This window comes from Strix uralensis, chromosome 20 (assembly GCF_047716275.1).
Source record: "Strix uralensis isolate ZFMK-TIS-50842 chromosome 20, bStrUra1, whole genome shotgun sequence".
Lineage (NCBI taxonomy): Eukaryota > Metazoa > Chordata > Aves > Strigiformes > Strigidae > Strix > Strix uralensis.
Window position 1 is genome coordinate 5,737,690 of NC_133991.1, and position 13,648 is coordinate 5,751,337.

At 44.3% G+C, this 13,648-nt stretch overlaps 1 protein-coding gene across 9 annotated transcripts in view; it reads left to right on the top strand.

Moving 5' to 3' along the window:
* Positions 1-13,648, top strand: part of COL26A1 (collagen type XXVI alpha 1 chain) — a 193,574-nt gene that overhangs the window by 167,243 nt on the left and 12,683 nt on the right. For all 9 annotated transcript variants that reach the window (XM_074890330.1, XM_074890322.1, XM_074890324.1 and 6 more), the window contains 5 exons: positions 1,060-1,176; positions 2,363-2,515; positions 8,220-8,312; positions 9,810-9,871; positions 12,280-12,342. In XM_074890330.1, coding sequence (XP_074746431.1) covers positions 1,060-1,176; positions 2,363-2,515; positions 8,220-8,312; positions 9,810-9,871; positions 12,280-12,342 — 488 coding nt within the window. The remainder of the gene's footprint in view (positions 1-1,059; positions 1,177-2,362; positions 2,516-8,219; positions 8,313-9,809; positions 9,872-12,279; positions 12,343-13,648) is intronic.

Here is a 13,648-nt window from a genome sequence, read left to right on the forward strand (position 1 = left end):
GCCTTTATTGTAAACATTAACCACTTAATCTGAGTAGACAGACTAACTCACCCACCTCTTTAAGGTATTAAAGGCTTCACTGACGTTTGTACAGTGTTTAACTGTACCTTTCCAAAGCAGCTACTACTTTTGTGAGCCAAAGTTGCATGGTGTTTTTCTGAAAAACACTATAAAATTATCAAGTGTTGTTATTACTTTGATAGTCTACAGAAATCAACATTAAGATTTTATTTAGTGTCATCGGAAATAGTCACTTTCAGATTATAAACGCTGCCTGAACCTTTCATAGGCTTACTGGGGGTCTGAGTGGACTTGCCAAGAAGCATCCTGCTGGGCTGGAATTATTGTGTTACTGGTATTTCCAGATGGATTTGCTCAGCACCCTATTCATTGGTATAAATTAGCAACATTTAGTTACTTCAAAAGTGTGGGTGCATTAATTTCAGTTTGGGATGAAAAATGCTTGTGCACAGCATGATATGCTTGTTAGATGAATGAAAACAGGGAAACATCTTTGATGAAACGTCTTTGATGCAGAATCTCTGGGTGGTATGTATGTATCAGCCAGAAGAAGTGGGAGACAGGGTTGGATTTGCTTTTCTTTTGTGTATTTTGATACACCGGGACTACCCCGGAGCTGACACGTGTGCCTGGACAAAGCTAGTGTGGGAGTGCTTGAGGGACCAGCCAGACCCTGCCCAGAGCCATTCAGACCTTGGGAAGGGGACAGTGCGGGCTCAGTTTAGCTTTCACCAGCATGTCCCAGCTGGAGGTACACATCCTACTGACTTTCTGAGGTGGGCCTTGGGTGTGGGGACATGCTTGTTTCTTTAAAGATTAGAGGAAGAAGAGGAGAAGCAAGGCCCAGTCTGTCTCTTTTGCCGTGCGTACCAGCCAGCTCTTGCCACCAGAACCACCCTGACTGTGCTGCCTGTGCAAAGCTGCATTTCTCCCCCTGGCATCTTTGAGTTCCTCTCTTCTGGTTTCTAGGTTGCTAAAGACCTTCTGATCTCAGCAGTGTCCTAACCTCCAACTAATTTCCTTTCTGAATGTTTTCAGGGCTGCCAGGACAGGTTGGCCCTCCAGGCCCAGTCGGACCAACTGGTCTTCCAGGACCACCAGGGCCAAAAGGAGAGAAGGGACAACCTGGTGAGAGGGGCCCAGCGGGGCCGCCAGGTAAGTGCTGGAGGAGGGCAGTGCTACCACAATAGGAGATATTTCACTTTATATAAGTTATCTGTGGTAACAGATCATAGAAGGCTGGACACACAAGATGTTGAGCATCTTCAGCTGGTATTGAACCCATTCCAGTGAGTCCCCTGGGCACTGGAATCAGCCAGCAACTCTCAGAGTGGGCAACTTCCTGCACGAGCAATGACAGTCCCTGGGATTTCCCGTGGAGCTGGAGAAAGCTTGTCCTGAAAAGCTGCAGAGTAGGATCATGTTTCCCCATCCTGCTCAGGAGCTGTAAAAAACAGTGTCTGATCTGTCAGCCTTTGGATAAGAGTGTTCCCTTTTAACCCTCTTGCTGTGTGCCTGTTTTAACTCCCCTTTTTTCTCTACCATTTGTGTCAAGCTGTCAGATGCCAGGATGTCGAACTAATGATGCTTTTGTATGTTAAGGGAAAAGATTATGAGGCTGTTCTGTCAGAGTACAGTCCATTCCTGAGCTTTCTTCATCCCCAAAATGTTCCTAAATCTTTCGATGAAAGTGATACTGCACAATAGGTGCCAGACCTCAGGCTCTGTGCTTTGTATGCGTCTAAAAGGCTGTACCTTGTAAATCTGAGCTCAGGAAAGACTTGAAACTTGGAGCGTACCTTAAATGAGAGAGTGGCCCTGAACGCTTTTTGGCATTTTCTGGCAAACTGTCAGTGGCTAAAGTCTGGCCAAGGATGTGTCTGCCTTTTGGTTTCTTAGTTTGCAGTGAAAGCCTTCCAGCCCCACAGGAAGCGGAATTGGTCTGCTGCTGGACTGACGGGGTTTCTGTTGTTCTTTCTGTGCTTTCCTGGCAGTAAAGTGACATACAGGTGTATGTGGAGGGGAAGCGAGAGACCGGTGCTTGATTCCACGTTTTGCTGCCTTTAGTTTCTTGCTCAGCCTCAGGGAGGGGGAGGTTTTACTCATCCAGGAATTAAGCTTCACAGCACCTTTGAGCCAAGTAAGGCTACCTGCTTTGCAGAGGAAGATGTTAAAGGCAAATCATGGAAAACTGGGAAGCTGTTCCTATTTCCCCCCATGCCCCTGATTCCCAGTTACAGTTCAGGGCAGAGATCCCTTGTCGTCTTATTGCCTTTTTACATGGTAGCATCATTAGCACACCTTCAAATGTACTAACACATCATCTCCTGCCTCTGCACAGGGCTGTTGGGACCTCAAGGACCAAGAGGACTTCCAGGAGAAACCGGGATCCCAGGTCCCCCAGGTCCTCCAGGGCCACCAGCGACCCCAAGCCTCCCTCTTACCTTCCAGCAAGGGGTTCTCTACTCACTCCAGCCTACAGCTGAAAAAGAAAGTAAGTTTCATCCTCGGTTCCCATTTTTTTCTGGTACCTCAGCAGAGTGGGTAGGCACGGAGCAGCTCAGCTCTTCCTCCCACCTCCCTGCCAGGCTCTGCCAGCGTCCTGCCTTCCCTGGGAGCAGATAGACAATCTGCCTCCATTGTGTGGGTCTTTTGGAAGTTCTTGTTCAAGATGAAACATGTAAGACTTAGAAGCTAGAGGGGTTCACTTCTCTAAAAAGGAGGAACTAAGTCACTGGTCTTCTAAAACCATCAGTGAGAACAGGGTTTGGGGGATTTATGGTTGTTCCCTGTGCCTGGTTTTCTGGGTTCATCATAGTTTTGAGAAGGCAACTTTGTGTCCTTTAAGCTTCCATCATGAGTAGCCGCTGAAATGACACAGCTGAGGTAGCATCACGAGAGACATAGTGGGTAGAGAAATACAGCAGTCTGGCTGATTAGGTGCTGGTGCAACGAAACTGTGCTGTTGAGAGACCTCTTGGTGCTGCTGTTGCAGTGTTACAGTGCTCAGGGTCGCTCAGAAATGAGTAAGTACCAAAGGTTTGCAACTCGGAAATTATATAACATAACAAGGACATCTGTTAAATACGTCTCTTCTCCTGCCCCCTGCAGATGTGTCTTCCACCTGCGTTTCTGATGCATCAACATTATCCCACATCCATGCAAAACACAGAATTACGGACTTGAAAGCCTGGACCAAGACCGTGATTTATACCCTCCCTATAACTGGAGGGTCAGGGTTTCTTTGAGCCTATGGTCATTTAAAAATATATTCATTGATTTGTGCTGTTCATGGCAGGAAAAGCCTTTCTAGGAAAGGCACATCATGCACTTTCATCTGAGTGCTCTCAGATTTGGCCTTGATTTTTCTGGTTCAGTCTTGTGTAGCTGGCACCTACTAATGATAGAACAGAGCTCAGCTGTATCTCCACTTGGCTCGTAAACTCCTGGAGCCTCACCTCTGTTGGGTCTCCCATCTCCACTCCCCCAAACTTCGGCTGTGCCTCTTCCCCAGCTCTTCTGCTCACGTCCAGCTTCAAAGCTCAGTTGTATTACTTACAGCCAAGGATTAGTAGGTCTCCCTGTGTCTGAAAGTTTTCTAGAGCTCTGCTTTCCCTTCCACCCACTCCGCTCTCCACACTCCTTTTCCCAAAAGTGAACAGATGTATTTTTAATTTGGGAAGAATTTTAACAGCTCAATTCCATATTCAGTTACTTAGACCGTATGGACTGGATGAAATTAATTGTGGTTCAGTAGTAAGGTTTTCACAAAATGTAGATGGAGCTGCTGTGTTCACGAGCTTTATAACAAGAAAGTTTAGCATTACAGTCACCTCATTGCCTTACAGGATCCCACCAAATGGTGCCATTCTGCATTCAGCCTTTTATTGCAAAGAATGCTTAAGGATGGTTTGGGTACTGCTGCTTCCCCCTCCCTCTAACTATCCTTTAAATTAAACTCTTTTCTTGCAAAGTGGTGGATAAATTAACAAGTGTATAAAGGCATGGATTACATGGCCTTCCCAGCTGATGTGTGGGAATGGTGAACTCTGGATTGTCCCAAAATGGGAAGCAGATAAATGAGTGAATAAATATCTGCATAAACCCTGCAACAGGCTCCCACATGGACTTGAGAACCATGGGCAAAGGGTGCTCATTTGGGGCAGCCCTGTACTTCTCCCCCACATTGGTGGTGGATTTTCTTGCAGAAGGAGTAGCTCAAAACTTTATGACAATTTTTCCCATTTAAAAAATTTTTCTTAATACAAGCCTCACTGCAAGTATGAGTTATCTATGTGGTCATGATAAAGTTATGGCAATATCAAGACCATTCTTTTACAAAACTTCCCATGTTCCTTATGTGTTGACTGATTTTGCCTACCACAGGTTGGTGGAAAGCTGATCCTCTACAACCAATAAAACAGCCTTGTAAAGTCTGGGTAGAGTTTTTTTAAATTTTTATTTATTTATTTTGAATGGAGCACATCTGAAAACGATAAACACAAGATTCCAGCTGCTGACAGCAGAGGGAAGCATATTCCTGGTAATGGGCATGTGCACCCACGGAGATGTGAGAAAACTGTATCAGATTATTGTTAGTAGTACAGTGTTTGGTTCCGCCTGAACGTGGTTAATGCATGTGCCTTCATTCATCGCAACAAGTTCCTGTTGGCAATGTTTATCAGCAGGCAGAAGCCAAAAATAGGGAGAAAAATATTTTCTCACAGTTTCACTGTGCTGTGGTAAAGAAATTGGTCCCAGTTGTCTCCCTCCAGATCAGGTAGCAGAAAGAAATTAAGACAGGATTACTTCATTTCCATCCTGTCTCAACAAATCAAGCCTATAATGGGGGAATTTATCCCCTAGAAACATTAGACATAGGCCAGAAGCTAAACTGCCATACTCCACTGCTGAGGCTGCTGCTACAAGGATCGCTTGCTTTCTCTGCCACTTAAAAATCAGGTATGTCTGGAGTCAGCTCAGTCCTCCTTCTCGTGATAAAGCTAAGACAATTTTTAGGGAAAAGTGAAAAGACTGCAACTTTTCTCTGGTGAGGGCTGTGTTTTCTTACATCTCTAAGATTTCAATCTGTGAAAGACACATGAGATAACATTAACCTATTTTGCGGGGAGAGCAAGGGGAAACCGAGGCACAGCAGGCTTGCCTGTGTGCCCAGTGTGCCACTGGTGAAAAAGAGCGTAGAACAGAGATTTGTGAAGTGACATCCCAGTGCCTGCTGCCATGCGTGGTCCTTCCTGAGGAAGGGAGAACAGAGCAGAGCAAGTGAAGGGGAAGGAGAAGGGATTTGATTTAGAAAACCATACTGACTGCTTTCAAAGCTGTTTACGCCTGTGCCTCTGAGATGCCTTGCCACTCTGGCTGGGCAAGTTTCACTGCCTTGTTCAGGGCATTTCTGTGCTTTTCAGGTTTACCCTTTGCAGGATGTTTGTGCCCTCTTCCAGAGACCATAGGTGCTCATATCTACCCAGATCAGACTGGTTGCGTGCTTCCTCTTAGCTTGGCTAGGAGTTGGAAAGCTCCCGGAGCAAATTGTGTATCGTGGTTTTCTCAAATGAGGCAGACAGTTGTCTGCCTTCTGCTCTGGTATATCCAGAAGCACTGAAACAAAATCCAGCCCTTGAGCCCAGCAGAACCTGGGTCAGCGCAGGAGATGGCTGAGAAGGGGAGGTTCCTGCTACCATTTGTTGCTGGAGCTATTTTGTGGCTGCTGTAACAACCTCCAGCTGCAGTGAGCCCCAGAATGTCCCCCTGTTTATAAGAAGGGAGTTTATAAGGAGATATGAGTTCTTCCTGCTGCTTTATGGGAATATGGAGAGAGTCCCTTAAAAAATGTGAGGGCTGTGTTTTAACACACTTCAATCCCATTTAATTCACAGTATGTTTCATTCAGAGCTCATCCTGGAGGGAAACCTTGATGTGAGTTTTGCCTGGCCAGGCAGCTGAGGAAGGAGCCACTCTAGATTTCCTGCATGTCCATACTGCTACGCTGCAGAGGCCAAATCAGGAGCTACTGAGCTCCAGGGCTGTTGAGCAGAGGTCTCTTCCGTGTCACAATTATGGAACCACCTTTCATAAATAACCTTGAGTCAAATGTCAGGATAGGTGGATTTGTGGGAGTAACTCTGTCATAATAATGTACCATTTAGGTGGAATGTTTTGTAACCCAAATCTTTATCCCTGGCTTACCTCCAGCAGTAATTACATCCTGGTTGTTTGCAGCCCATCCTCTCCCCCTCTCAGTGGATGTGCATTTGATTTTGTTGACCACTTGTTCTGTAAAAACAAAAGGCTCTGCAATTGTTAATACCTTCACTGCTGTTTGATGCTCATTTCCCAATTTCATCTTACTCTCAAGCTGTGATGGATTTTGACATGGTCAGATAATACTCAAATTAATTGAATTACACACTTCACTTGGGTACCTTTCCTTCTGAACATGAAAACAGTCTCAGTTGTTTTGTTTCAGGGCTGTGAAGAAGGAAAGATGGTGGCGGTTAGAAACAATAGTCAAAGAAATACCTGTTTGCATTCAGGCTTTAGGCATGAAATTTGGTTCTCAGAGGGATCTGGGTTAGATCTTGTGCTGTTCTGCTGCCAGGAAGGCTTTGCAGAGATATACTGTCATCCTTGGCAGTTAAAGAGATCTCACAGTTTTCCCTAGGAACTGCTTTCAAACAACTAGCTTGAAAGTCCTCTCTATCATTGCCAGTACTCCAGAAGTTGAAAAGGCTTCATGATATGTCTGCTAACATTTCTGGAGATTTCACCGTATGTCCTTTGGACTGGACTCTGCAAAGTAAACAAACACCCTTCTGATCTTCCTAGTGTCACTTGATATTTGCATCAATCTAGCAGTGAGACATTTACAGTCTTATACACCTGCAAAAGGTTCCCCTGAATTCTACTGTGATGAGTTAAAGGAATGGGTGAAAGGAAACATGAGTAAGTTTGAGGTCATGGGCAGAAGGAGGTGGACATTATTCCTGCATGGTGGCCTCCAGCTATGGAAAATGTGGACTTTTCAGAGGGTTTATTATCCCAAAGACCAGGAGCCGACATCTTCATCCAGGTTGAATGCAATAAGAAATATGCAGTTGGTCCTATAACACTGGTCAGGACAGCAGATTGCAAATCTTATCATCAGGACATGGGGGGGTCCCTTCCATGCTTTGTGACCTTGGTATCTTAGTCAGTCATGGAATTTTTTCCCTTAGGTTTCCACAACTGTCAAATAACATTGTGGGATGCTCAGATGAAAGATTCTGCCATACAGGTGCCTCCCCAGACTACTAGTATGGTTTTGGAATTGCATTAAATAGTAAGGGTTGCTTTTTTATATGTAGTTCTGTTTTTTCTATTCAGTCACCAGCTGAAGTGGTGAGCCTATCAGCTCAAGTATGAGGGAAGATGGGGGCAGCTATAGGCTGCTGATTCTTATTCCTAACAGGAGAAGACTGAGAAAGATGTGCAAAAGCACAAAATTCCTCCAAATCCTGCTAATGCCTTCCCCCTCCCTGCTCCACTCCCATTTCCATCTGTTTCCCAGAACTCAGAGGACCTGCCCAAGCTGGCCAGTTGAACACCTGAAATAATCCTAAATGGCAAGTGAGTTTTCTGAGTATGTGGAGGGGGCAGAGCACACCCTCTCCCCGGGCTTTCCTGCATCCTCAGACCTCAGGATATCTCCCACTACCACCTCGATGGCAGGGGGCGCTTGCTGGGTTGGTGGGGATATGCAAGACTGCCAGATTGGCTCAGCAGTTCACTGACTGAGGTGGGGAGCTCCAGCTCCATGTTTGATTTCTCAGGTAGCCAGAAGCCAGATGTATCTTGGAGATGGCAAATTTTGGGTCAGTTATTGCTGTACAGTGCAGAGCTACTCTTAATCCACTTTGGCATTCAAAGGTAGGGTTATACAGGTGTGCAGGAACACCGATTTTTTTGACAGAAGAGACTTTTCTGAGAGGTTGGATGAGCAGCTTTGCAGGTCTGGGGGATGCAGCCTGTGCCCATAGAGAGCAAAGGGCAATTGCTCCAAGAGCCCAAATTTTGCATCCTGAAGCACTGCCTGCCTTTGGCCAGCAACAGGCGCCAAAGGATTTTGGAGAGAAGTCCTGCCTGCTGGGACTGGGCAGCTCTTGCTGCAGGGACACTAACTGCTCTGCTCTTTAACACAGATGGAGAACCCCAGCTGGCCTCCACCGTCATAGACACCATCATGGCTGGCCTGCCAGGACCACGGGGAGCCCCAGGCCCGGTGGGGCCACCAGGTAATTAACCCAGTTGAGCTGCAAACCCGTAATGATGGGGAAGATGAGCAAAAGAAATTGCTGATGGAGACTGGAGTGGTCCATGGGATGCCTGCAGGGAAAGCAAGCGGTGCTCATTGGAAGGGCAGTAGAGCAGTGGGTCCAGGAGTGGGAAGGGTGGCAAGAAGTAACCAGATTTCTTAGCTGTTGATAGTAACAGATTGTTTTACCTTTGGCAGACTACATCTTGAGAAGGGAATAATTAAAGACTGTCTTTAGGAATGGGTTGTCCAGTGAATTCCTTTATGAGAGCAGAGTTGTTCCCACCATTGCTGCAATCGTCTCCTGTTGCTGTAGAGCTCCACTGAGCAGGAGCTGGGCAGCTGCTCTGTGACATGTGTGCAGACTTTGCAGAGTTTGGAGCTGGTTTGAGCTATTCCAGATTTTCACCAGTATAACTGAAATCAGACTCTGGGATGAAAATTCAGTGGCAAATCTTTTTTTTCTCTGTGCTGATGGGTGGCTTAAACGATAGTATTGCTGCAAACATCATCATTTCCCTGTATGATGCATGTTTAGGAGTGAACTCCCATTAGTTGCAGAAAAGGCTTTTCCTTGCATTATGAGGGCCTTTAATTTATCCTTCAATTCCTTTATTCTTTGACTTAAGTATTTGTATGGTGCGTTAATGATTGGGGCTGATTCAGCTGTAGTTTGTGTATAATGTCCACATTGTTTCATCTCAAGGTTGTGACAACTAAAGCAGAGAGAGTATTGCTAAATTCAGACTAAGCAAACATCCTGTCTCCCATTTGCAGGTATAATTTAACAGCTACTGTTGAGATATAATTATTTTTCCAAAACGAATGAATCTGTTAAGTGACTGTGTAAAACAAGCTGACCTGTTTAGACAGTGTTTAACTCGTCCTGGAAGCAGGCTCTTCTGTGCTACAGACTTTAAAAGAATTTATTGCCACTGGAGTGAGCAAAGAACAAGAGAGTGCTCTGCTTTGCCGCAGTCAGCCTGTCGTGCTGGCTGTGTCCAAACCCTGTCTCCTTTATATTCCTCATCAATTTTCTGACAACACGAGAGAGACAGACCGTAGCAGGCTTCTGGACTTCCCTTGCCACCTCCGAGTCTCTGCTTCAGAAACAGCGACTGTAGTATCTTGCTCTGATGTAGCTGTTTCATGGATCCATTTAAGTTTTCTCAAAAGTTGTCATTTTAAACAGTGGAAATGCAGCATGTTACTGACATCCTTCCTGCCTATTTTCACTGTTTTTTCCTCCTAGAGCTCTAACACCTTCCCTAGGGCATAGGGATATATTATATCAGGATGTGGGTATCCAGTAATCCAGTGTGAGATGAAGTGCTTATGCTGTAGTCCTGTGATCAATGTACAGCTCCTACCCATTGAGAGACTAAGCAGAGCAATGAAAGGAAGTGCATGCATTTGGAATTTAGGGTCTTTCCTTCTAAGTGTCCTTAAAGTTGTCTCAAATGATGACTCCCACCAGGGCCACCAGGCGCATCGGGACCAAAAGGGCCACCAGGACCTATCGGAGTCCCTGGATCACAAGTAAGGTGCTTTAGTGCTTTGGGGCTGAGGGGCAGAGTTGGGGGTTAGGTGTGAAACAGCTTATCCTTGCACAAAGACAGAGAGTAGTTTATAAGTCTTAGATCTGATGTTTTGTTCCCCATTAAATTCTGTGATTTTAATACCTTTTTTTCATTCTGAATTGTGCTGAGAGGTTGAAATGGTTGCGCTTTCCAGCTTTTCCCTTAATCATAACAACACATCTCGCTGTTGCTGTGTCAAAACACTTCACTGTGGCCTGAGTTGATGCAGAGGATTTGACATGGGCTTTACTAACACAGTGATAGAAAAATACTGCGTTTCCTGTGGAAGACATAAAAAGAACAAAAATGCGTCAATGGGAATTCACCAATTCACCAAAGTGAATTTGTTAAGCTTAGCTTTTGAGAAATGGCACTTTCTATTCAAGAAAAATATCACAAATTCCCATCATTTTGATTATTTATCGATACAAAAATTGGGGAGCTGGGAGGTAATAATGGAGTGTGATAAACTCACTGAAAATAATCTATGATAGGAGAAGGGCAAAGTACTCACATGAATGGAAAAAGCCGGTTAAATGGAAAGAAGTGAAGTCATGATGATTAGTGAACTGCTAAACTACTCAAAATTGTGGTTGGCTGATACAAAGGGACTCCAGTTTTGGGAAGAGTATTGCTTAAGGTGGAGGTAAACCAGTAACATCAAATATTTCAAAGGAATCTAACATGTCTAATGAGATAAAAGTGACTAAACAGCACAGAGAGAAACGTTAAGTAACGTAGCAGAGGGATGTAACTTAGATCCTGATAAGAAGAGATTTGGAATTGCTAGAAATTAGAGAAAGGAGATTTTTAGTATGTATTTATTAATCAGTTTGAAGAAGCAATAGACAGCAGGTTAGTGAAAGTTTGCCAGTGTAGTAGAATCATTTCAATTAGTGAATGCTCTGGAGAACGATGAGAAACTCCAGATAGATAGGAACACAGTGGGAAATTTGGCAGCAAAATGACAGATGCAGTTTAACATGATTAAATATAAGGTAATTCACAATTCATAAATAGGTTCTGTAGTAGAGTCTGGCTTTTTCACATGCAGCACACATTTTTTTTTTTTTTTTTTTTACAACAGATTTGTGGGATTGAGTGTTCTTGAGTGTCCCCATGTAATCATGCACTGAAAGTCACTGTTGAGAGCTGTCAAGAGCAAAGGATGCTTATGGACACTTAAACTTTGTTCGTGCTGCATGTTTGACATGGGTCCAAGTCTGGCTGGTGGCAGCCCTAGTCATTTGGCAGCCCTAGTTAACCTCCTAAACCTGGCCTGAGTTTTTGAATCTTTTGTGGGCCGGGGAGAGATGTAGCTAAGCTGGAGGCTTGGTGGTGACTGGTGGGGCTGACTGCAGGCAAGGAGCAACATGTTAATGGTGAGCACTGCTGCCTCCCAGCTGAAATGGGAGAGTAGTCCTCCCTTAGACCCTTAAAACACTAATGCCCAATCTTGTTGGGCCATTTAACCAGACGCTGAGGCTCCTTGCAGCTATGCCTCGAAAGCTCATTTCTCTGGGTGCTGAGAGATGGGGGTTTCTCAGGCTGTTGTTAAGCAGCTTGGCTTAAATCACCAGTGGTCTGGAGTGGAGCAGTAGTCTCCTTTGCTGCTGTCTCCAAGGTGATGTGCAAGTTACTTGAGGTGGAAAGAAGCATCTTGCACATGGTCATGGGGAGCTGACACACTGAATATAAAGAAACAATATCATTCTCTACCTGTCTGATTTATAGCTGTGGCTTCCCTGGGTGGATAAGTTAAGAATTTGGATTGATTTCTGCAAAGCAGTTCCATTAGTAGAAATCTGGAGACTATGCCCTTCTTATCCATTGGTGACTGCTTTATGGATTTATTCAACCCAGGGAGCAAAATTATTAGTAGAGATTGGGTTTAATTTGAAAATTGTTTATCAGGGTGAGTGAATAGCTTCAAAATAATTTCCACTGCACAATCCAATTAATTTTCAGGTATGTATGCTTACTCATGCCACCCACTGAGGCAATTATGAAGAGAGGGAAAGTAGTGGGGATTTTTAAGTTAACCATACTATCTGTGTATTAATTTCTACTTGGTAACTGAGAACAAGAACTATCCTGTCATACCAACCCCTTAAAAAATGTTACATCAGTAGCCTGCAGTGCTTTAAAAGACCCAAATAGTGGGATATGCAGAAACCATAGGTCTCAGGATATCTGCAAACAGAGCTTCCATTGTTGTTGCTTGAGGATAAAAGAGAATCCAGCCCAATTGCTTAATGGGTGTATGAGGTTTTCAGGATCAGAGGATCACTGGGAAATGTATTCACTACACCTACACAAAGGATGCACAGTAGAAATTAATTCATTCTTGTTCTGCATCTCTTCTAGGGCTTACCAGGCTCTCCAGGACAACCCGGGCCAAAAGGCTCCAAAGGAGACCGAGGAGAGAGAGTAAGGTTTTACAAACACAGAGATTCCCAGCAACATCTGGGGTGATGCCTCAGAAATGATATACAGCATACGTCTTTCAATTTCTGTGGGACTATAGCCATGAACAATTTTAAATGTAGAGTTTCTTGGTCTTCTGCAAGAATCAAGATGATGGTTTACTGCACAGATAAAGGGTTGAATTGCTTGCAAAGTCTGGTGTTCCCTAAAGAGATTCGGGTAGCAAATACATGGTATATAAAGGCTTGTGGAGACCAACTTTCTTCTGCCAACCAAAGCTCTTTAGTGTGGAGTATTTTGGGTGGTCAAACTGAACCTTTCCTTCTATGGCAATAAGGCAGTAAAAGCTCATCAGACTTTTCCTGAACCAAAGCCAGTCCCCAGGACAAATGTTCTTAATATATTTAGAATATTGAAATTATGTTCTTCACATGTTTATGTGATATACCTCAGTCCTTGATGGGTTGTCAAGTACTAATATCTAAACATACATAGAAGGGCTTTTTGAATGTTATTTCCAAACTGGTGAAGTTTAGGAAATAGCAGAGAAAAATCTAACAAGGATATAAATGTGTCAGATTCCTGGTCTGCACCGGGAAGGGTTTCAAAGTGCCATTTGGGCCTTCAGCTCCTCTGTTCTGCATTGACACAGCCTTGTGCCACAGCTGTAGGAAACACGTTCCCTTTTCTTCCAAGTGCCACTTTTACCATCACATGGATGGAGGTGAATGTGGAGGTCACCACCTGTAAATGGGTGGCTGTAGATGACATGCTTCCCCCATCTGACAGCGTTTCCTTCCTCTTCTTCATTTCTGCTCATTCTTCCAATCCAAACGACAGAGGGATGTCTGAGAGAGCCAAGAAAGACAAATGCAGATTGGTTCACTCCAATTTGATGACTTCCCAAATTCATGCGAATAACCAGCAACAGACTTAGAGTATGTTCCTCTGTCCAGGCCATGTGCAAGGAGAGCAAGTCCAGGTGGCTTGTTTCATTCTCTGCTGAGGGACTTGACATCAAGGAGCAGTGGATATCTGAGGATGGAGCACATATGCTTTTAAAAAGCTCTGCTTTATTTGAGCATCTTTTCACATTGTTTTTGGTGCTTTGTCCCTGTTATTATGTAAGAAATCACCATTTTAAGTGACTTTTAGTAATTTTTTAATAACAGTTTCCTTGTGCAGATCAGTCACTTCGGGCACGTATCGGCTCTACTAGTAGATTAGAGACTGATGCACTTCTGGGACTAGAATTTAAAATTCTGATAGAGAGCAAAACCTTAACTGATGAGGTTTCAGCACAGGTTAC